Source organism: Meriones unguiculatus, chromosome 9, assembly GCF_030254825.1.
Source record: "Meriones unguiculatus strain TT.TT164.6M chromosome 9, Bangor_MerUng_6.1, whole genome shotgun sequence".
Lineage (NCBI taxonomy): Eukaryota > Metazoa > Chordata > Mammalia > Rodentia > Muridae > Meriones > Meriones unguiculatus.
Window position 1 is genome coordinate 67,353,831 of NC_083357.1, and position 23,429 is coordinate 67,377,259.

General features: G+C 49.9%; 1 protein-coding gene across 5 annotated transcripts in view; it reads right to left on the reverse strand.

The window, feature by feature from the left end:
• Positions 1-3,291: 3,291 nt before the first annotated feature.
• The window catches only part of Dmtn (dematin actin binding protein), a 30,413-nt gene continuing 10,275 nt past the window's right edge, over positions 3,292-23,429 (reverse strand). For 4 of the 5 annotated variants that reach the window (XM_060391422.1, XM_060391420.1, XM_060391421.1 and 1 more), the window contains 12 exons: positions 17,234-17,407; positions 16,952-17,026; positions 16,252-16,407; positions 15,389-15,433; positions 14,928-15,027; positions 14,556-14,612; positions 14,151-14,303; positions 12,227-12,351; positions 11,601-11,706; positions 5,791-5,855; positions 5,574-5,622; positions 5,160-5,407 (listed from right to left, as the gene is read on the reverse strand). In XM_060391422.1, the coding sequence (XP_060247405.1) occupies positions 5,289-5,407; positions 5,574-5,622; positions 5,791-5,855; positions 11,601-11,706; positions 12,227-12,351; positions 14,151-14,303; positions 14,556-14,612; positions 14,928-15,027; positions 15,389-15,433; positions 16,252-16,407; positions 16,952-17,026; positions 17,234-17,251 (1,068 nt within the window). In that variant the 5' untranslated portion in view covers positions 17,252-17,407 and the 3' untranslated portion in view covers positions 5,160-5,288. Of the gene's footprint in view, positions 4,518-4,817; positions 4,899-5,152; positions 5,408-5,573; positions 5,623-5,790; positions 5,856-11,600; positions 11,707-12,226; positions 12,352-14,150; positions 14,304-14,555; positions 14,613-14,927; positions 15,028-15,388; positions 15,434-16,251; positions 16,408-16,951; positions 17,027-17,233; positions 17,408-23,429 lie in introns of those variants that run through there. The other variant, XM_021642379.2, reaches the window with a different exon arrangement.

Consider the following 23,429-nt stretch of genomic DNA (forward strand, 5'->3'; position numbering starts at 1 on the left):
GCGCTCTAAGCCGAGAGCTGGCCGGGTCCTGTGGGAGCCCGCTGTGGGGGTGCCCTGGGGAGCTAATGATGGTCAGTGACCTGGTCTTTCCAGACGGTGCCTTTGAGTAACATCCCAATTTCCTGAGGCATCCTCACCCAAAACGGTAGCTCTGGCCACACAAGGCTGTGGAACGTTTAAAATATCCGGGTCCTAATGAGATATGTCAAGGACACTCCAGAAGGTGAAGACACAGTGAGGAGAAAAAGAGATTAGATAGCTCCTCTATTGATATCGACGACAGGTTTAAATGTAATGGGTTAGGAATGTTGGGTTGGTTAGTTTATGGTTAATCCCAGTTTCACCTGTAGTTTAGTACTTTTTAAAAAGTGCTTATCAGAAAAGGCATTCGATAATTTGTTCAGTTAGATTAGGGATTGAGGGGAAGAGTCCCAACTAAATCTGTCTCTTATCCCCACACAGGAGGGAAAGAAGGCGAGGCCCGTACTGCGGCACACCTGCAATCAGTCCTATCCAGCACTAAGTGGTAGCAAGAGTTGAAAGAGGTAGTTAAGATCCTGTGCCCCCCCCACATACACCAGAGAGCTGGAGAGAAGTAGAAGGTGTGAAGAGTTTAAAACCAAAACAACAACAACAACAAATGCATGAGGCCCTTGGTTCATTCCCCAGTACTAGACAGACAGACAAACAGATAGATAGACAGATAGACATGTAAATAAATGTCAGGCGTGGTAATATAAGCTTATAATCTCTGGGAGCCGAAACAAACAACAACAAAAAATAATAGTGAGCTTTGGGGTAGCTTGGGCTACATAGTAAGTTCCAGGCCAGTCTCAGAAACATAGTGAGACCAGAGGCAGATCTCTGAGAGTTTGAGGCCAGCAAGTGCAGGACAGCCAGGGCTACACAGAGAAACGCTGTCTTGAAAAACCAAACAAATAAAAAAGAAAAGAAAGCAGAGTTGTCATATTTTAAAATTGATCAGACATCTGTGTTGCTCATTGATTTCTTAACTGCAAAGTCAACTCCTATTTTCATTTTTTGAGACAGGGTCTCATGTGAACCAGGCTGGGTGCAAACTCATTGGGTAGCTAAGTTGACCTCGAACTCCCGATCTTCCTTTCCTTAGTTTTGGGATTCAGCGTGTGCCTGGCTTATTTACTGCTAACAAGACTGCCCAGGGCCCCTGCATGGGAAGCAATCACTCTTCCAACTGTGCTGCATTCTCAGGCCTTGGCTCACGATTCTAAATGGTGAAATGCAATTCAAACCAGAACAAAAGCTTTGGAAACACCTGGAATAGCATCTCCCAGCTTCTACATCTTTGTGTGTGTTGTGAGAAGGAAGCATGAAGGACACCTCCTAAGGCTTTGTTTTAGGGGGCCGAGAGCCTCCCTTTGAAGGATTCTAAATTCTCGGGAGTTTCAAATCTTTTAGGACTTAGTGTCAAAATGTGTCCCACCACAAACCTTTCCAGTCGATCTGATCATATGTTGTTTCCCTTGGTAGCCAGTGAACTTGACAGGTAGCAGTGGCCTGTGCGTTCCATGTGGACGGGGTCCGCACAAGAACACCTCCACACAGTCCATGGATGTCTGGTACCATGTGGGGAGCCCAGTCCTGCTTCCCCCAGAGAAATAGCTCTACATCTCCAGTGCTGGGCAGCTGCAGGTGTAGCTCTGTAGGAGGGTCCTTACTTAGCATGCCCAAGACCCCGGGTTTGATCCCCAGTGGTGACCACTTTCCTGAAAGCCCTCCTCCTAAAAGTGAGGCAGGAAACTGTCTCCCCACCTCCTGCCATGCCCATACATTTTGTACTCATTGGTTTTATGTAGCTTTGGCTTTCAGGTAAAATGTTCTCTCGTCTGTTGGAAGGAGTCAAACAGTCTGTCCTGCTGTTGCTTCCAGGATAAAACAGTGCTGTAGACAGAAGACAACTTTACTTCAAGCCGTTGCTCAGGGGCTGGGACTGTGGCTCATTCGGAAGACTGCCGACCTAGCATACACAAAGCCTGGGTTGGCTCCCCAGCCCCGACTCAACCAGCTATGATGGCATACAGCTGTCAAGTGAACACTCAGGAAGTGAAAGCAGGAGGATGCGATCCGAAGTAGTCTTCAGCTATAAATCCAGTTCAAGTAGCGATACAATCACTGTTTAGTCTGGAATGATTCTATTCGCTTTTTGGCCAGCCGGTCCTCTTCCCACATCTTCAGGCCGAACTGCACACTCAGCCCCCCTTGGGTGTGCAGCTCCATGGTGGTTGCATATGGAAGGCCTCACCAAGGCAGAGTCACCACCGCCTTCCCTGACTCCACCCGACCCTCACTCTCGTTTTTCCAGTCACTAGTTCTCCATCCCTGCTTCCTCTGCCTGATGCTTGGTAGTCCCCTTACCACCTACTGATAACACCTTCTGTTCAGCTTCCCCACTGCACAAGCACCCTGGGTCCTTGTGCCCTGCCTCTCAAATTCCCTCTAACCTTGAAACACAGGTTTCTGTGTCATGGAGCCCCTGGAGAAGTGGCAAACAGCACTCTGTCTAGGCCAGCCCTTGCTCCCTTGTCCTAGAGAAAGGAAAGTTACTATGAGCACTCTCTCCGCCCCCTCTAGCTCGTGTGAAATCTCTTTCCCGTGGCTTTCTCAACCTGGTGTCACCTGTCCCTCTGGCTCAGAGCTGGTGGCATATAAGGAATTAAATGTGGGTTATCGATGTTGTGCAATTGGTATAGCACACACCTAGCAAGCAAGAAGCCCTGGGTTCAAACCCCAGAGCTAAATGAACCATACCTGTTGGTGCATGCCTGAAATGCCAGCACTTGCGAGGTAGAGGCAAGAAGGATTGCAAGTTCAACCTCGGACATACAGTAAGTTTGAGGTCAGCTATGTGAGTCAAACAAAGCCCACAAACATGGGGTGTATGCCTGTGATCCCAGCACTTGGAAAGCAAAAGCTGGATCAGGAGTTCAAGGCCAGCCTTGGTGATGTGGCAGGCTCCGGGCTAGTGTTTGCTATAGGACACCTTAACTCAAATAAAACAACAACAACAACGAAAAAGAAATGACTAGCTATATATTCCTAGCTACTCGATACTGAAGCAAGATCAAAATTTCCTGGGCCACTGAGTGAGCTCTCAAGTTGCTCTGGGCAACTCAAAAAGAGTCTGTCTCAAAATAAAAAAAAAAAAAAATTTCTAAAGAGTTAAGAATATTGGTTATGGTAGAGTGCTTTCATGACATATGCAGGGGCATGGATTCGATTGTAATCGGGGGATGGAGACAAATAGATTATAGATTTAGGGACCCAATGCAACCTTTAATTCCAAGCAGTTACCCCTCCCGGCATGATCACACACACACAGTGGACAAGGGAGTGCCAGGATCTGGGTAAAAACAAAACCCAGACCTGGGCAAAATATATATATGTATATATATATATGTATAATTATGTACACATACATATGTGGAGAGATGGGGACTGGGAGTGCAATTAGGTGGGGCGGGGAATAGGGAAAGGAAAGCAGCAGAGGGTGCCCCAATAAATTACATTCTGAAGAGAGCACAGTAGGGGATGCATGGCAATGGGGGGACCTGGGAGCCTGGACTCTCAGAGGTGCCCCAAGCTAGGCCATCTAAGGGAGGCTGAGGCCTGGGCTCAGTGGTCCCCAGATAGGGGCTAGAAGGGTGCATCCTAGCTGGTTTTGCCTGGAGGCTGGTGGCGGTGAGGCATTGTGTGAACAGTGGCTCTGCTCTTAGCCACAGCTTTAAATAGGTCCTGGGTCTTGAGCAAGAGGCTTGAAGCTTAGGGGTTGCAAAGTACAGGACAGACAAGCTGGAGGGAGGATGACCTCCCAGCTGGAGGCCCAGGTAGAGCCTGCTTCTGCCAGTCAGAGAAGCATCAGGCCCAGATGCAGGGAGCCGTCAGGAGTGCAGCCGGCTGGAGCCTTTGGGTGGACAGGCACAGGGTCCCAGAGCTGCCACTTCCTGGCCAAGTCTACCCCCTGTACAGGATAGCAGACAGACCTCACCACTAAGTGTCCCTCTTCATTTCTCCTCACCTTCTGGGAACCTTCAGGTCGGGCGGGCGACAGACAGGGAAGGAGTGCAATCAGTGACTGTGTGCTGGAGTCCCGGCTGGGTTTGGCTAGGCAGTGGGGCCCAGGGAAAAAAGGTAAGGCCCCCCTGGCCCATCGTGGGGGAAGGAAGTCCACGTCTCATGGCTCTGGGCCTGTGCACTTCTTGGCTCTCTCTCTCCCTGAGGAATGGAGCCCAACGCTTCTGCCCTGCCTCCTGCTGCTCCCAGCCAGCAGAGGAAGAGGATGCTCTGGGGTCTCACAACCCCAGCTTCAGGGCCTTGAAGCAGCAGAGGGAAGGTGCTGTCACCGACAGGGCGAGCCGGCCGGGATGTCAGAAAAGGGAAGCCTTCTTCTTGAGTTCGTTCCGCTTCCACAGGGCCAGCTTGCCAAACTCCTCTGGAGACATGGCGAAGACCCTGGAGAAGTCCTCTGCTGACAAATGCCTCTGTGGGGACATGGGCAGCCAAGTGACTAAGGTTTCTACAGCCTCAAAATCAAAGGCAAGCCCACTGGGTGGGGTAGCCCCTCGCCCATGCCAGGTTTTTTTTTTTTTTTTTTTTTTTTTTTGTTTTTTTTGAGGCAGGGTTTCTCTGTGTAGCCTTGGCTGTCCTGGACTTGCTTTGTGGACCAGGCTGGCCTCGAACTCACAGAGATCTGCCTGCCTCCACCTCCCTGCCTGCTGGGATAACAGGCGTGCACCATCGTGCCCCACCGTGCCCGGCTGCCATGCAACTTTCTTGCATACCTCCAGCCTCATGCGGTCCACACCAGGAGGCAGCTTGGTTCGCCCCTTGTTGGTCACCACCAGCATCTCATAGGGATAGATCTGGAAAGGCAGAGAGGGCCCTCTTAGGTTCACAGCCTCCTGTCTGCATAACCCTCTTGACTCCCCAGGTCCCCTTCGCAACCAGCAGAGGCCACTGGGATTCATGCCATCTTGCCATTCATCTCAGCCTCCCTGCTGCCTCCCACCCCTCCTCCGTCACCTCCAGGAGCACCCTGAGCGCATTCAGCTTGGTGGGCTTCACCACCCCCCTTGAAGCCCACCCCACCTGTGGTGGTCAGGTCCCCTGCCCTCACCTTCTGCTCCAGCACACAGGGTAGGGAGTTCCCCCGATCCATCCTCCCCCTCTGGCCCTCTCCGTTCTGGGGAGACCAAAGCCGCAGTGAGCCAGAGTGGGTCAGGGAGACCTTCCCAGCCTTACCCTAGGCGTCTTCAGTCTTCACCTGGCAACTTGTCGGGGGCCCCATACCCTCTCCCCCACCAGTACCCATGCCCGGCCCTGGCTTCCTGTACTTCTCCTGCTCCCCTCCAGGGGGCGCTCACCTGCAGGCCTAAGGAGACAAGAGCCATGATTTAGAGACCACTCCAGAAGGTGCACCCTCACCTGATCTTAAGCAGACCACTGCCCACATTGGACACGGGCTGCCTATGAAGTCTGTGGAGGGGCCCCCGCCCAGTCCCCGTCCCAGTGGCGGACGTGTGTACCCCACTACCCACCTGGACTCCCAGCCTCACTCCCCGATGGGCTGAATTCCGTGGACTGTAGCTAGGAAACAATACAAAGAGATCAGAGGAAGGCAAGGGCAACCCTCAGCAGTCTCCTTTACTCTGAGGGCTCCCCACCACCCAAGACCTCCTTGTTCTTGTCTCCCTCCCCTGAAGCACAGTGCACACACCTCTCCCATTCAGCCCCGGCTCGGTCCTAAGGCCTTACCCGGCTCAGGGTGGTCCTGCCATAGGAAGGAAGAGAAGAGGATTTAGATGTCCCCGAGTGCAAGGCTGAAAGAGAGGAAGAGGGTCCAGGTTCAGTCCGGTTCAGTCCCTTGACCCTGACAGTCCTTCCTAAGAGGGCTGCCTCCATGCCTTCCCTGGCCAGAAGCCAGTATGGACTTCCAGCGAGTGTGCTGTGGCTTTGCTGTGTCTCCATCTTCCCTCTTCTCTCTGACTAGAAGTGAGCCAAAAGCCTAGTCTGAATCCCAGGCAAGACTGAGACTGGCCGTCATGAAATAAGTCCTAGGAGTCATCGTGAAGCGCTAAATCTAAAAATACATGAAAGCTCTAAGCGAAATCTTGAAGTTATGACAACGGTGCTAACAGCAGTCAAATTCTGGACATTTGATATTATTGTTCAGACACAGTTATGTCTTAGCACAGTGAATGCAGTCAAGATATTTCCCATGGGGCTGGCTCAGAGGGTAAGAAGGTTTGCTTTGCAAATATGCGGAGCCTAGCACACACATGAAAAGCAGAACATGGCTGTGTACACCTGTAACCACAGCACTGTGAAGGGTAGAGAGGGGGATCACTGCCAGTCTAGTTTCCATTTCATGTAAGGTGGAGAGCAATAGTGAAGGATACCCAGTGTCTTCTTCTGGCCTCCATACCTGCATATACCTGCACACCATGTGATTACATTACAAACACACACACACACACACACACACACACACACTTTTATTTGCATTACTGGAGATCATTTTCAACTTGTGTCTTTTTATAAAATCACTAAACTTTTTAACACAACTTATAATTACAGAGATTAGCTTCTTTTTTTCCCTGTTTTATCTCATACTATTTTTTTAATTTATTTAATTTTATTTTATGTGCATTGGTTTGAGGGTGTCAGACCACCTTGAACTGGAGTTACAGACAGTTATGAACTGCCATGTGAGTGCTGGGAATTGAACCTGGGTCCTTGGGAAGAGCAGACAGTGATCTTAAATCTTAACCACTGAGCCATCTCTCCAGCCCCTCACGCTATTTTTAAAATCTACTTTACATCCCAGCTGTAGCACCCTCCCAGAGATCAGTTTTCAATAATGTTTTCCTGAAAGTGTTTGCTTGTTTGTTGTTGTTGTTGTTTTGAGACAGGGTTTCTCTGTATAACAACCCAGCTGTCCTGGAACTTGTTTTCTATACCAGGCTGGCCTGGAACTCATAGTGATCTGCCTGCCTCTGCCTCCCAAGCACTGAGATGAAAGGCATGTGCCGCTGCCACCGTCACCATTGCCACCCAGCTGCTGCTGCTGCTGCTGCTGCTGCTGCTGCTGCTGCTGCTGCTGCTCTTCTCCTTTTTTTAACTTTAGTTTATTTATTTTTTATATTGATCATAGGTTATTCACTTTGTATCCCAGTCGTAGCCCCCTCCTTCATTCCCTCCCAACCCCACCCTCCCTCCCTCATCTCCTTGCCCCTTTCCAAGTCCACTAACAGGAGAGGACCTCCTCCCCCTCCTTCTGACCCTAGCTTATCAAGTCTCTTCAGGACTGATTGCAATGTCCTCTTCTGTGGTCTAGCAAGGCTGCTCCTCCCTAGTGGGAGGTGGGGGTGGAAAAGCTTGCCGTTGAGTTCATGTCAGAAATAGAAATATTCCCTGTTCCCTTATTAGAGAACCCATTTGGACACTGAGATACCATGGGCTATATCCAAGCAAGGGTTCTACATTATATCCATACATGGTCCATGGTTGGAGAAACAGTCTCATGAAAGACCCCTGTGCCCTGATATATTTGGTCCTTGTGGCGCTCCTGTACTCTCCAGGTCTTACTAACTCCCCCTTCTTTCATATAATATATCAAGTACATACAACATTTTTTTCACTCCAGAAGCCAGGCAGTGGTGGAGTATGCCTTTAATCCCAGCACTAGGGAGGCAGAGGCAGGTGGATCTCTGTGAGTTCAAGGCCAGCCGGGTCTACAGAGTGAGTTTCAGGACAGCCAAGGCTAGGAAGAGAAACCCTGTCTCAAAATAAACAAATAAATAAAATAAACAATTTTCTTCACTCCAAATCACTTTCAGAATGCATGCTGGATGTTTTTATGCCAACTTGACACTACCTAGAATCACCTAGGAAAAGGGCTCATTTCTTTAAGCCGAATAGAAGAATCTGGAACACTGAAACTGAATCCAGCTCTTGGGACACTTTCTCGTCACTCATTCTCCAGGCCTCAGCTATGGACTTTATAATCTTCCCACCCACCCCACGCCTGAATTTTGGTTGCTCTTCATGCATCCTAGCCATGGCCACTTTACTGGCCCTTCAGTCCTGGATGTGGTGGCAAATGCCTGCAATCCCAGCACTTGTGAGGCAAGGGCAGGAGGATCGAGAGCTCAAGGCCATCAAGCAAAAATGGAGTTTGAGGCTAGCCTCAGCTACCTAAGATTTCCTCCAAACAACCAAACAACCATCCCCCCTCCAAACCAAAGCAAATAATTAAATACATTCCTAGTCCTGGTGTGTCCCTTTGTTCCCTATCTCCTACACCCTTCCAAAGACTTATGCCCTGGAGCCCGCTGCCTGGCACTGCAGTCGCTCAGCACCTTTCCTTACCAAACACTAGAACTGGATCAGACCACATCCCCTCTCCTACGCCCACAGTGATGGATTCGCATCGCCACAATGTAAGACCTTACAATACTCCCAACAAGCAATCCAGCTTGTCAAGCCTTGCTGTCCTCTGCCTCAGCAACCCTAGTCCTTCCTTTAATGGAGGAGGTCTTTCACCGCCACCTCCCAAAATGCTGGGCTCCTCCCACTAGATACACTAGATTTTGCTTTCGTTTTAAATTTTTTGTTTGTTTGTTCTTTCAAGACAGGGTTTCTCTAGGTAGCCTTGGCAGTCCTGGACTTGCTTTGTAAACCAGGCTGGCCTCAAACTCACAGAGATCCACCTGCCTCTGCCTCCCCAGTGCTGGGATTAAAAGCGTGGGCCACCACACCCGGTTAGATTTTCCTTTTTTAATGACAGAGTCTCTCTATGTACCCCTTGAACACATCGATCATTACTAAACTTGATACCTAAGGCACTCGGGTAGCAGGCCTGGCTACCCGGCTTTCCTTTCCTTTCTCCATAAGTCATCTACCTTTTTCTTCCCATTTCCCAGACATGCCAACCCTCCAGCTTCTGTCTTGCCAAACTCAGTTCCCAACCATATGTTCTACATGGATATAATCCCTGATATCTCTCTCACCCCCTTTCTAATGGATTCATAGGATTCATGGAATTCTCTTCAGTGGATTTGATCTATACATTTCTCAGCTCTATCCCCTCCTCTCTGAATCCAAAAAGATGCATTATCCTTAGGATATGGCTTCAGCATTTTGCAAGGCTTCAAAAAAATTATGAGCTGTTAAGAAGGTAGAAACAGGGCCAGAGAGATGGCTCAAGGGGTAAATGCAAATGTTTTGCAGCCCTAACAATGTCAAGTCCTTGAACCCACACAGAAGTAGAAAAAGAGAACTGAGCACACATGGGCGTGTGTGCACGCACGCACTCACACGCACACACGCACACGCACACACACATACACACACACTATAAATAACTAAATAATTTTTTAAAGGAAGGATGATAGAGGGCTCCGTGGCTAAGAGCACATACTGCTTTTGCAGAAGACTTAAATTTGTTCCTCAGTACCCACAAGTGATGGCTCACAACAGCCTCTGACTCTAGCTCCAGAACAGACCAATGCCTCTGTCTTCCACAGGCACTGCACTAATGTACATATGCGTGTACACAAAAATAAAATAAAACCTTTTTAAAAAAATGTCCAAACTTGGCACTAGAGAGATGGCTCAGTGGCTGCTCTTCTAGAGGACCCCCAGTTGGGTTCCCAGCACCCACAGGGCAATTCACAACCATGAGGTCCTTGAGGAATCTGAGACCCTATCCTGGCCTCTGTCAGTACCAAGCACACACAAAGTGCACAAACATGCAGACAAAACAAGTAATTTTTTAAACAGGGTCTCACTGTGTCGCTCTGGTTGGCTTAGAACTCACTATTTAGGTCATGGTAACTTTGAACTCACAAAGATCTATCAGTGTCTGCTTCTGAGCACTGAGAGTAAAGGTGCATACCACCAAATCAGGTTTTAATGGGTTTTTTTGTTTGTTTAAATGGTTTATTTACTTTTATTTTGCATCCATTAGTGTTCTACCTGCATGGATGTCTGTGTAAGGGTGTCAGATCTCTTGGAACTGGAGTTTTAGGGGAGGAAAAGGAGAAGAAGGACGAGGGGAAGTTGTCTCAGGTCTAAGGTAAACCCTATGTGAGATGATATGTGGGTACTGGAAATTGAACCCCAGTCCTCTGGAAGAGACACCAGTGCTCTTAACTGCTGAACCATCTCACCATCCCTGCTCTAACAGAGGTTTGTATTTTGAAACAAAGTCTACTAAGTTGTCCAGGCTAGACTTCGACTCACTCTGAAACCTTGCTAGGCCTTAAACTTTTTTTTTTCTTTTCTTTTTTCTTTGTTTTTCATGTTTGAGACAGGATCTCTCTATGTAGCCCTGGCTGTCCTGAAACTCTCTCTGTAGACAAGGCTGGCCTTGAAGTCACAGAGATTTGCCTGCCTCTGCCTATAAAGTACTGGGATTAGAGGCATGCACCACTATGCCCAGATAGCCTTCAATGTTCAATTCTCTTGCCTCAGCCTCCTCAGCAGCTCTAATTACAGGCCTGCTCCACAGGCCAGGTATTTCCATACAGTGACAGAAGGCTGACTAGTATGTTCAACTATAAGCAAGTATGGAATATTGTTTCCAAAGATGACCCGAAACTCTGATACATATATCTTGCTTGCTTTTCGCAATGGAACCTATTTCCACCTTGAGTCTAGTTTAATTTCTAGGAAACCTACTTTTTTGTTTGTTTCTTTTGGAGATAGGGTCTATAGTAGTTTGAATAAGAATCACCCCCTCCCATTGGTTCATATATTTGAATGCTAGTTACCAAAAAGTAGCACTGTTGGAAAAGATTGGAAGGATCAGGAAGTGTAGCCATGTTAGAGAAAGTGTGTCATAGGGATGGCTCTGAGATTTCAGAAGCCTATGCCAGGGCTAGGCTCTCTTTCTTTGTTTATGGATCAGGATGTGGCTTTCAACTACTGCTCCAGCATCATGCCTCCATGCTCCCTGCCATGATGATAACGGACTAAGCCTCTGAAATAGTAAGTAAACCCTGTGGTCATAGTGTCTCTTCACAGCAATAGTACAGTGACTAAGATAAGCCCCCCCCCCCTTTTTTTTTTGTCTCTAGCCCAGGCTAGACTCCCAGTTCTGGGATTAAACTTATGCCACCATGCCAGGTTTGGTGTCTTGCTCTGACCAACAGAATGAAAAAAAAAAAAAAAGATCGTCATGACTTCTAAGGCCAGGTTTTAAGAGTTCTCATAACTCTCTCTTGGGACCTTTATCTCTATCCCTCTCCTCTCCAACTACCAGGCTCTTAAGAAGTCCAGGAGGAAATGGGTGTATTTTTCACCCATGATGTCTGCAGTGCTTAGCATGTCCCACAATAAGTGTCCATTAAATGAAGCCAGGGCTCTCACCCTTCTTGTAATTTTATGCTCTATCTGTTCTATCTACCAGTTCATATTCTTGCCCTCGGGGAACACACATGCAGGCCCCATACCCTGACGGAATCTTTTAACTATCATGGTTCAATAGCCACAGACACACATCCCTCCTCCCCACCCCCACCTCCAGCCAGATGATGCTGAGTCTACCCCATAGCACTCACAGGTATGGAACGGTGTCCGGTCAGGCAGAGAGCGTGTTTTTCTCCGGATCGGCAATGACTTCTCCATCTCTTCCTTCAAGATCATCTTTCCCAAGTTGGAAGTAACCTGTTTGAGGGAGGGAGGTGAATGGAGCCAAGCCTGAAGCACCAGGTTCCCATCTCTGGAAAGGGCAAAGCTCGGGTACAATCCAGGAGGACCAGTAGTGGCTTCCCAGGTGGCTGCTCCACAGCTGGAGCTCCTTCATCTTACTGACTGTTCAACCACCTTAGGTGTGTTGGAGATGTTCAGTGGTACCCTTACATGGTGGCTTTTCTATTCCAGGTCACTACGCCAACAGTACAGCCAACAGCCCTTCCACAACTCCTAATTCTCTCTCCTCCTCTTAATTAGCCTGCTGAGACCTGGTGCTGATGGACCCTGCCTTTCCTGTGCTTTGAATCTGAATGTCCAGCAGCACTGCTCCGAAGGCAGCCTAAAGCCCTGGTGTACCTGGAATCCTGGGAAAGGAGAGGCACCTCCTGCCTGTTCAAATGCAGTTGCTTCTGTGGCTCAAGCCTTTTAGACGAGCTATGGGGCCTGAACATTTGTCACCTAGGTGACATGGGCCTGGGGAGCAAGATGATACCTTACTGAGTTCCTCTTTCTGCCGCTCCCTGATGGCCTTAATCTCCTCTTCAGAGTCATCATCTTCCTCCTCCTCCTCTTCTTCTGCCCCCTTTCGAGATGCCTTCCGTTTCCTCCATTCTGTCTCTATGAGACATAAGCCCACAAATCAATGTAGCCACTTAGACACTGGCTTCTCCCTATGCGGAACAGGGATAGACCTCAAAAAGAACACTACTATATATATATTTTTTGTTGTTGTTTTCAGAGACAGGGTTTCTCTGTGTAGCCTTGGCTGTCCTGAAACTCTCTCTGTATACCAGGCTGTCCTTGTTGGTCCCCAGAGCCTAAGCTACACAGAGAAACCTGTCTTGAAAAAAAACAAAACAATAAAACCCAAACAAACAAACAAACAAAAATCCACAAAAAATTGAGACAGGGCCTTGCAATGTCACCTGCCCACACTGGCCTTGAACTCCTGGGCTCAAGTAACCTTTCTGCCTCAGGCTCCCAAGTAGCTGTGGTATAGTCATGTGCTCCCATGCTTTGCCCTACAAATTCTATTAAAAACAAATAAAAAAGTATGGAATACAGGGGCTACAGAAATGGCTCATCATTTAAAAGCACTGGCTGCTCTTGCAGAGGACCTGGGTTCGGTTCCCAGCACCCACATAGCAGCTCACAACTGTCTGTAACTACAGTTCCAGGGGAGCTGACACCCTCTTTTGGCCTCCCTGAGCACTAGTACATGCATGCATACATACATACATACATGCACGCATACATATGTACATACATATACACATACAGGAAAACACTGATAAACTAGAAATAAACCTCTTTTTAAAGATTTGAGAAAAAAAATGTAGGGGGTTGGAGAGATGACTCAGAGGTTAAGAGCACTGGTTGCTCTTCCAGAAGACCTAGGTTCAATTCCCAGCACCTACATGGCAGTTCACAACTGTCTGTAACTCCAGTTCCAGAGGATCTGGCACCCTTGCAGACATGCAGGCAGAACACCAATGCACATAAAAATAAATAAATCTTTAAAAAGCAAATAAAAACACCCAAAGTGCAGAGCTGAGATGCATATAACTTAGCGGTAAATTAATGTGTAGAAGGCCTGGAAAAGTCCTCAGCACAATAATAGCAACACTAATAATATTAATAACATGACAGTAAGAATTAGTAAACTAATAAACTAGGTAACAAACACGTATTTAAATTCTCTGGGAACCAAGACCTTCTGTCATTTATTTTCTTTTTTCCAAATCTCCTATCACAGGGTGTGGGCCATAGCAGAAGCTTGAGAGATGTCTGTCAAGTGACTGAATAATGAACAGGAGCTGGAGGGATGGTTCAGTGGTTAAGGCTGCGCACTGATCGTCCAGAGGACCTGAGTTCCATTTGCAACACCAACACGGAGTGTTTTACAACCTCCTGTAACTTCAGCTCCAGAGCGATCCTTAAGCCTCCCGGGCACTGCCTTGCATGCACATATCCTCCCACAAACATAAGCACATGTACACATAGTTCAAATATAATAAAACCTTAATAAATAATAATGAGCGCCAGGCATGGTGGAACTTGCCCTTAATCCCAGCACTTGGGAGGCAGAGGCAGGCAGATCTCTGAGTTCAAAGCCAGCCTGGTCTACAGAGCGAGTTCTGACAGCTAAGGCTACAGAGAGAAACCCTGTCTCGAAAAACCAATAATAATAATAATAATAATAAATTAGCAAGAAAGGAAAAAATGATTAACAGATAGGCCCTGAGCAGCACAGAGGTACAGGGGAGAGATAAGTAATGAACTATCAAGTGAGCAAAGTACAAAAGGTGAAGAAGCAATAGGGCATGGGGTGGACATGAACTGGGTTCACGGGACCAAGAAAGAGGAGTAAACAGGGATTGTAGCCCCTTTTCTCTCCTTTCCCCAGTTTTTCCTACCCACAACGGCCAGCGACGGGGGACACGGCCAGTAGTCAGTCTCTATCTTGGCTGGCTGGTTGGGGTCGGGGGGCTGTGCTGCGGGGAACTTGGACGACTCTATGATGAGGTCCTCGATGAGGTGCTTGCTCTGAGGGCTGCCTCCCGTGGATTCTGCAAATGGACCCAGGGTCAGTCCACACACCACCCCAGCTAAGCATGCAGCCAGCCAGCTTGGCCCACCTTCAGCCCCGGCTCCCTCACCTCTCCCTTCACATCCGTGAGAATTCAGATGGAACGGCGACAGAGCACAGGGCCTTACAGGTCATGACATCATCCTTCCATCCCTCCCCAGCAATCAGCACCTGGCACTGCCCCACAGTATGTGGTGGGAGAAGCACCTGGGGAAGTCAGGGGAACCCTCACCTCTCTGCTTGTAGATGGGTGGCTTCTTGTAGATGTTGGAATCTGGGCGGGTAGTCTCTGAGGGAGAGAAAGGGGACATGATGACAGGGGATGGTGGGTCCAGAAACAGAGTGGAGATACACAGGATGGGGCCATGAGCAAGACAGCTGGAACTCTGCCTCATGAAATGGAACTTCCTGGACTTTTCCGAATGAGTGAGAGGAAAGAATAACAAGACCATTATCACTGTTAGTTCCGCCTGGCATCCTGGTACCATAGGGTCCATCTCGTTCTAAACCCAAAGAGTAGGGACTGAGAGTAAGGGATATGAGATCCTGAAGGAAAAATGAAGTCTCAGGGAAACAGCATAGCTAGGCTGACAATAAAACCTACCGGGGTGGTGGAAATGGGGCAGGCTGGTCCTGGGGGTCCCTGTGGTCCTCGGTGTTGAAGCCTGGGAGATGATGCCAAGCGTCCGGCTCTCTGCCCAGACCTATGGAGAAGTATGGAGCTTCTAGCCCCATCCCACTTCCATGCCCCTTCCTATTCCCATGTACATAGCTTTACTTCAGGGCACCTTTCATATCCTCCTATAGCAACCCCAACCCCAGGGCAATGTCACGGCAGAGGAAGCACATTCAAGGACTCCATCCACCTGCATAGGGTGCTTACCCAGAGAGCAAGGGTTAAAGGAGGCCCTGAGTCTGGCAGCCAGATGAGCTGGCCAGTGACCAACCAGCCAGGATTTGCTGATTCTATCATGCCCTGGACTTTGCTAAGCTGAGGCTGGGCATGTTGGGGGAGGGGAGCTGGGGGCCCAAGCAGAGCAGAACTAGAGCCAACCAAAGACTTACCTCTGGGGATGGTGGGGGAGATGTGGATTTGGGTGACAGTGAGCACTGTGAATGGAGGGGATGATCAATCAGAGGTAGAATTCACCTCAGAGGGACCATTTCACCCCACCTATCCAGCTTCACCTACTTTCCTAGCCAGCCCTCTTCCCTCCTGAGTGCCTGCCGACCTCTGGCCTGCCCTTCATCCTTCCTCTGCCCAGTGTTTTCCCAGTCCTTCTTCCTATGAAGTTCAGATCTGGGAGCAGCGTGCCTCATGCCCTGAGGGTCAGCCAGGAACTAAGTGCGACCCTGATGTCAGAGCCAGGCAAGGAATGGAGGGACCAGACCAACAAACAGCCATGATGGAATCAGTTCTTGGCTCCCTGGTACTTAAGTTTTCCAGTCTGACAGCCTGCTCACCCCAATATGACCTCTTTCTTTCCCTTAAATTCAAACTCTACTGTTTGAATTATTACTTTGTGTGAGCATGTGCATATATATGCCACAGTACAGTGTGGAGGTCAGAGAACAAGGGATCCCACTTAATTCACCAGGCTTGCAAGCATGCAAGAGCTTTTACCTACTGAGCCTCCTGGCCAGCCCAAACCTTAACCCTTTTCTTTCTTTTTTTATCCTTGCTTTTGTTGTTGTTGTTTTGAGATAGGGTAGCCTTTTTGCAGGCCTAGAACTCACTTGGTAGACCAGGCTAGCTTCCAAGTCTTAGAGATCTGCCTACCTCTACCTCTCCAGTGCTAGGATTAAAGGCATATGCCACCATGATCGCACATGGCTCACTCCTGTGCATAGCCTGTTTCTGCCTCCAAAGACTGCCAGGGGGATCATCTCCAACCACCCTCAGGCCTGCACAAATGACTTCTTCTTACCTCCCGGCTTCTGGGCAGCTCCACGTGATCCAGGAGGGAATAGGTAAAATGAGGCTCGTAGATCATGAGGTCAGGTCTCTCAATGTCCAGGATAGCCTTGTCCTTGGGGATGGCAGCCAGGTCTTTATAGCCCAACACCTGGTTGTCCATCTTGGCCTGAAGAGAAATGGTCCAAATGGAACAGAGTTCCCCATAGAACCTCTAAGGTCACCGGCCTCACTGGTTGGACTTGGTTACCAAGAGAAAATTTCAGAGGTCAGTTCTCACATCAACAACTCTAGCCTGTAACCTTTAAGGATCTAGAATGAGCACTTAATTTTTGAGACAGCATTTCATCTAGTCAAGGCTTGCCTTAAACCTTCTTTGCAGCTGGCCTGGATCTTTCTTACCCTCCTGTTTCTATTTATTAAATGCTGGGACTATAAGCTCGCCTCACCATGCTTGCTGCTCTAGAAGGTCTCTTAAGGAAAAAAAAAAAAAAAAAAGCCCTTTGCCTCTGAGGCGTTTCGCAACTAGATCAGCCCTTTCCAAGGCAGTAGTGGGCCTCCTCTGGGATCTCTGCGTCTTTCCACCTGCAAGAGTTTACAGGACCTCCCTCCATGCGGGAGGGGGGAGGGGGAGAATAGGGAGGGGTGAAGGAGAACCCATCCTTCCCTCCTCCCAGGTGAGGTGCAGGTGGTCGGGCAACCGAGGTACTCACCACGATGCTGGAGGGAGAGCCGGGCACACTGGAGTCTCTGGAGGAGCTGACGCTCCCCGGGGAGGTAAGAGGTTGCTGGAGAGAGCGAGAAGGTGGCAGAGTGGGCATGTGCGTGGGTGCGAGGGTGTGGGCGTGGGTCTTGCCTTAGGTCTCAGGATGGGGTGGGGTGGGGGAACCCGGCGTGCTGCGTGGAGGTGGCCACCAGGTGGCGCCGGCGACTCCCGAGCTGGCCTGGGAGGGCAGCGGTCCCCACCTAGGCCCGGGGTGCAAAATCTCGCTCACCTTCTGCAGACGTTCCATGCGGCCCCCACTGGCCGGCCGGCCGCTCCCTTGGAGGCCCGTGCGCACGTAGAGAGGACGGACGTCAGGCTCGGCCCGGCTCCTGCAGCAAGGGCGTCGCAGCGCGCTGTGGTCTCCTCATCCCTTGGGCCTCTCTGGGCTGCTGACCGCGGGTGGCTGGAAGGACAGAGAGCGGCCGCGAGGGCGTTAGCCTGCCAGGTTCCGTGGCGCTGGGCTCTGCACCGGGGAGTTGTGCGTGCGTGCGGCCAGGCGGCGGCTATGCGGATCGGCTGGCCTTGTTTTTTAAACCATTGTTCTCTGGTTCCAGAGGAAATGACGGCAGGGGTCAGCTGGCATCCCAGGGTGGACAGGCTTCTATATTCCCAAGCTTGTCGCCCCTGCCCTGCCCTGCTCTGGCCTGGGCCTTCTCCCAAACCGTGATGGCCCCTCCCATCCCAGCCACTGATTCCACACTCTTCCACAGTTTGCTCAGCTACCTCTTCATTCCCCGCCCCCCCGAAGGTTAACAAGGAGATACTGAATCATTAGTTAAGACTTGAAGCTTAAGGAGTCAGAGGCCGAGGAAGAAGACACACGATGGAGGGGAGAGGGATCGGGTGGGTTGGTGAAGCTATGGCCTGCTGCTGGGCCTCAGAATTTCCCTGCTCCCTACAGGCTGGCAGTGTCTTCTGTAGACACTCTAAAACACCTCTAGGGCCTGGGCCGCATCTTTGCTGCCACAGAGTGCTCAGACTAGTCTCAGGGGCTGCCACACTGCTCCATGAGCGCCCTGCTTGGCCCCCATTGACACTCTGTTCCTAGGAACTTAGGCTAGTCTATGTGCTGGGTGGTGACCAGAGCCCACGTCCTCTCTTCTTGATCGTTCCCTCAGCTATCTTCCTTTCCTGTCTTCCCAAACGCTGGCCCTGGACGCCACAGAGTGAGGAGAGCTGTGTACAGAAGGAACTGGAGTAGGACCCTGGGGTAGGATCAAGCAGGGTGCGTGGGCTGAAGCAGTAAGTACTACTCAGACGCTGTGTGGTCTTGGGTAAGTCGTTTACACTTTGTAAATGCTAGCATTTCTAGCACTTGGGAGGCTGAGGCAGGAGGATTGCTCTGAATCCCAGGCCAGCGTGGCTTACGTAGGGCATTCCGATCAGCTTGAATTACAGTGTGAAACCCTAACACAGCTACAGCAAAGCGAGGGATGGTAAGAAGTTCTTGTCAAAGACTGTTGTGACAATTGATAGTATTCACTTATTTAATTTTTATGTGGGTGCGTGCTTAGCCAGCATGTTCATCTGTGTACGCCTGGTGTCCATGGAGGCCAGAAGAGGCATCAGATCCCCTGGGACTAGAGTTACAGATGAGTGGCCATGTGAAGGTTAGGAAGGAAACAGGGATCCTCTGAAAAAGCAGGCATAACTACTCCCTTATGATAACTACTGAGCCATCTCTTCAGTCCCAAAGATATAGGTAAGTTAGGGCATACGCAGTGCACAAAATGTGATCCTTTCCATGTAAAGGGCAAGCTATTCATAGTATTTCTATCTCCCCAGGGATTAGTGAATTTAGGGGGCTTTTCTGTAGTCAGTCATGAAAGAATGAGGTCACTGGCTTGTTCTCTCTCTTTTTGAGGTTTCACTGCATAGCCCTAGATAGCTTCAAATTCTCAATCCTCCTATCTCGGGCACAGGCTCCCATATGCTGGGATTAGAGGCCTATACCACCACGCCTGGCTCTCCCGATCTTTTTCACCTGTACTTTCTCTCAACCATCCCACGGCCCACATGTCACCAAAATGGTCATCGGCCGTTATCCTACTCCCCTACCTCGGCCCACAGCCACAAAGCTCTCTCCCCGCCTCTGCCTTCCTCGTGCCAGCCATTCAGCCTCCTAGATCCACTGGAGCCTCCTGCTAGTGCTAACGCCTTTCTAAAACAGTGGCTTTGCAGAGAAGGTGGTATTTCAGGCTTGATACTGTGCTGCCAGGTGGGGGTGGGAGTGGAGGAAGAGGGCTTTCCTCCCTGAGGTCAACTGGCTGCTAACATCCAGAGGGCAACTGTGATTCCAGAGGGGTCGCTGATGAGTACGTTCATGTTCTGTGCGCGTGTCAAATGCCGGAGATCGAATTCACTGCACTCTCCTGAGCCTTCTTTTCCTCATTGTTTGTTCTGAGACAGGGCGTCAGACTGGCTTTTGAACCACTCTGTAATAATCCAGGCAGCAGAACTTTTTAGCGTGTGGCCTTTTCCTGTTTCGTCTCTCAAGCAGCTGTGCTGGGTACCATACACTAGACACACGTAAACACTACACAAAGATTGTTCTAATTCATCCTTACAACAACACTGTAGGGTAGATCCATTTCACAGATGAGGAAACCAAGGCTTGGTCCAAGGTCGAGTAACTCCAGTTAAGTGCATTGCTTGATGCAGGGTGTCTACCTAGTCATGCAGGTCTTTTTAGAGTTCTGGAACCAGAGGCCAGGTGTGGTGGCCCAAGCTTGTAATCCCAGCACTTGGCGTACAGAGGCAGGCAGATCTCGGTGTCTGAGGCCAGCCTGCTCTACAAAATGAGTTCTGGGACAGCCAGAGCTACACAGAGAAACCTTGTCTTAAGAAACAAAACAAACAAACCAAGAACTCTAGAAGGAGGGCATCTCCATCAGCCAGACAGGAGGGATCTGGTGTTTGTGGTAACAGGATTCCCATTCTGGAGCACCATGCTTCTCCAGCCCTCTTAGTGCTGACTCTAAAATGTTTTCACTGGTGACTGATGAGCAAAATGCCACTCTGGTAAACATTTAAGAGCCGTCAACGCTCTCTCACTAGGCTCTGAATCTCATTTCACTACTAGCCATTGTCACAAGGTCCATACCCATGGCTAAGCCATTGGCATGAGGTCTGTACCTATGGCTTAGCCCACAAGGTGAATGCTTATCCATCCATCCCATCTACCACCTCATCTCCCACTCACTTTGGATTATCTCTTCTCCACTGAACATGGTACTGATCCTTATGGAGAGGAGAGAGATGGACAAATGGACTGATCCAGGCCCCTCTGGGAAGAGCACTGGCCCACAGATAACTTCTATGAAAAGTGGAGAGGTAGACACCCGAGATAAGGCAGTGGGCTGCTGGAAGTTTAGAGAGCGGTGTCTCTGGGGGAATGGAGAAGTTTCTTGTTGGAGGCCTTAAAGTGATGGTTCTCAACCTTCCTAATGTGACCCGTTAATACAGTTCCTCGTTTTGTGATGACCCCCAGCCATAAAATTAGTTTTTGTTGCTACTTCATAACTGTAATTTTGCTACTGTTATGAACTGTAATGTAAGTATCTGATGTTCAGATGATCTTAGGCGACCCCCGTGAAAGGGTCGTTCAGCCCCCAAAGGGGGGTCATGACCCACAGGTTGAAAACTGATGGCCTAGAGGTAAGAGCCTAATTATGAGAATGCTAGTAGGGAAAGAAAGTCAAATGTCATCCCAGAACCCACTTTGGGGAGTGAAAGCAGAGGGTCTGGAACACCACAATAACTATAGAATAAACATTGAAGGGAAGGGAAGGAGGGCAGAGTGATTCGAACGAATGCCAGGGAAACCAGAGGCCATCACCAGGGAGGAAGTGAGGGGGCTCCCAGGAAAGTGAGAGAGGGCTGTGTGCACAGGAGGGGGGAGTTTGTGCAGGGGTCCAGCAAAAGGGGCTTTAAGGAGGAAAGTCCTGGACTCAAGTCTGAAGCAGGGAGACGCCAGCAGGAGGAGAGAGAGAGAGAGAGAGAGAGAGAGAGAGAGAGAGAGAGAGAGAAGATTATCAGCACCCAGACAGGCTCTGGAGAAAGCACAAGCTTCTCAGAAAGAAGGGCAAAGGGCAAGATGTTGGGTAATAAGAGACCGGGGCATTAGGAAGCAGCCAGTCAAGCCACTCTTTTTTTTTTACCAGGGAAGGTGGCCTGGAGCAGAGTGCAAGGGACATTCTGGAGAGCGCACAGACAGCGAAGACTGACAGGAGAATGATGTTCTAGGACCGAACCTGAACACCAGGTGTAGGGTACATTATGGAGCAGTGGCTGTCCCTGCAAGGGCTGAGAAAAGAAAAGCAAGGGGTCCCAGGGGATGTGGCCAGACATGAGCCCACAGTTAGGTGTGTACCAACACCAGCATGCCCACAAACAGTCACTCGGGAACATGATTCCAAACACCGATGGGCAGAGTTATATTTATGGTGTTTACAGATTGTCAGGACTGGCTCTGTATTTCACCCTCATCCTGACATCCTAGTCCTGAGAATTGACTATTACCTCAGGTTTGTAGAAGAGGAAACTGAGACCTCAGTAAGCACTGGGTCAAGGACACACTTAAGCCACTGACCACCATACCATTGCGTACAGCTTAAGTTACTGTGCCCTTCCCCCTCCTAGACCTTCCACAGCTGGCCCCCGCCTGAGGTGCCCCCACAGCACTAGGGTGCCTCCCCTGGCTCCATCAGGATCCTGCCTCCCTTGGTGCCAGAGCATACAGATCAGCAACTTTTGGGGAAGTGCTAATATCCTCTGCGGGAACATTTACATTTGAATGAAAGGTTTTGGTGGTTTTGTTGTTTTGTTTGTTTTAGGCAAGAGCTCTCTTTTAAGCCCCCACCCCCATCCCCACCGGTCTCCAACTACAGGGACCTTACCTAGGATGACCTTGAATTTCAGGGAGGGAATGCTGGAGCCATTGGCACTGCCTAGACTGGCTTTATGTGGTGCTGGAGATCAACCCTGGAGTTTCATGCGTGCTTGGCACTCTGCTAACTAAGCTACAGCCCCAGGCTATGAATAAGGTCCTTACTGGAGACATTTTAGGCTGTCAGAAGGCCAGCTGGAGTGGAAGATGAGAAAAGAAAGAAGATGGGAGTGGGAGGGAAGGAGGTGTGTGTGTGAGGGGGGTGATTTTTCAGCTTCTGTCAAGTCACACTGCACATGCTTCCGCCCACTGCACCCACGTGGAGTCCCCTCACCCAAGCTAATTTCTCACTCTGCTTCCTCCCAGCCTGATCCCTTTTCTATCCTCAGCCACAGTCCTGTTCACTTCAGTACACTCCCCAAGTCCTGTAAGCTCTTCCGTGAGCACAGACTAAAAGGGCAGGCTGCAGCAGGAAGGGAAGGGGAGAGGGAACGGAAGGGGTAGGAGGTGTAGCACCACGGAGGAAGCGAGCCCAGGTGTCGGAAGACACCCTTCAACCTCGCAGGCTCAGGTCACTAGCCAGGAGGTTTCCCATCCTCCCATCTCAGCCGCGCCCACCTTCAGCTGGGCGACCCAGCCTTATCTGAGCCACCAGCCAGGCTCCACCTTAAACCATCCACCCTCTCATCTCCACAGCAACCAGAGCTTTGCAGCTCCCCAGGATGAGGGTGATAAGACTTGCCCACAGGGATCTCCAAGAGTGCACCCACCCATCCCAAGGCTTGTGTTTCTGGCAGGAGTGAATCCAGATTAAGAGACAGGTTCGGCAGGCAGGCAGATCCGCCATCTCACGTGGCGTCTGGCCCAGCCTCTGCTCCCATCCTAAGCCAGTTACTGCTTTCTCTGTGTGGGTGCCTGGGCTGGGGGTATTCATATAGCCTGGCTGGACTCCATACATTGGACAAAAAGGGCCGAGAGGTGAGCTTACCCAAGGCCACCCAAAGGAAGGCAAGCTGGAATTGCACCCAGATTATATTGAAGCTGAAGGAAGTTCCCATGCACCCCCAAAGATCCTGTTTTAATATGAGCTTGGTCCTCTCTGCCTTGAACCTCACCTGTAGCACAAGAGCTGCAAGTCAAGGATTGGGGGGAGACCTTTGGATCTGGCCCTGGAGCATCTGGGCATCATCAAGCCATGCTGGAGAGAGCCACAGATAGAAAAGGAGTTAAACAGGCCTGCCATATGGGCTAGGTCAGGCAGGTAGGTCTGTCCTCTGTCTCTGTTTCATGCAGTGTCTCTTCCTTCGTGCCTTCCTTTTTCCTTCTTCATCTTTTCTCCCTCTCTCTCTCTTTGCCTTTCACCCTCTCCCTCTCCCCCTCCCAGCTCCACTTCCACAGTTGCTGTGGCAACAACTCAACACCAGAAATAAAGACAGGCTCCAGCTAGGTCACCAGTTACCAAAACAGCATCCTAGGGTGGGAGAAGGGTGGTGTAGCCAACCAACAGTGCAGAGACTGGATGCACTGCAATGAATGT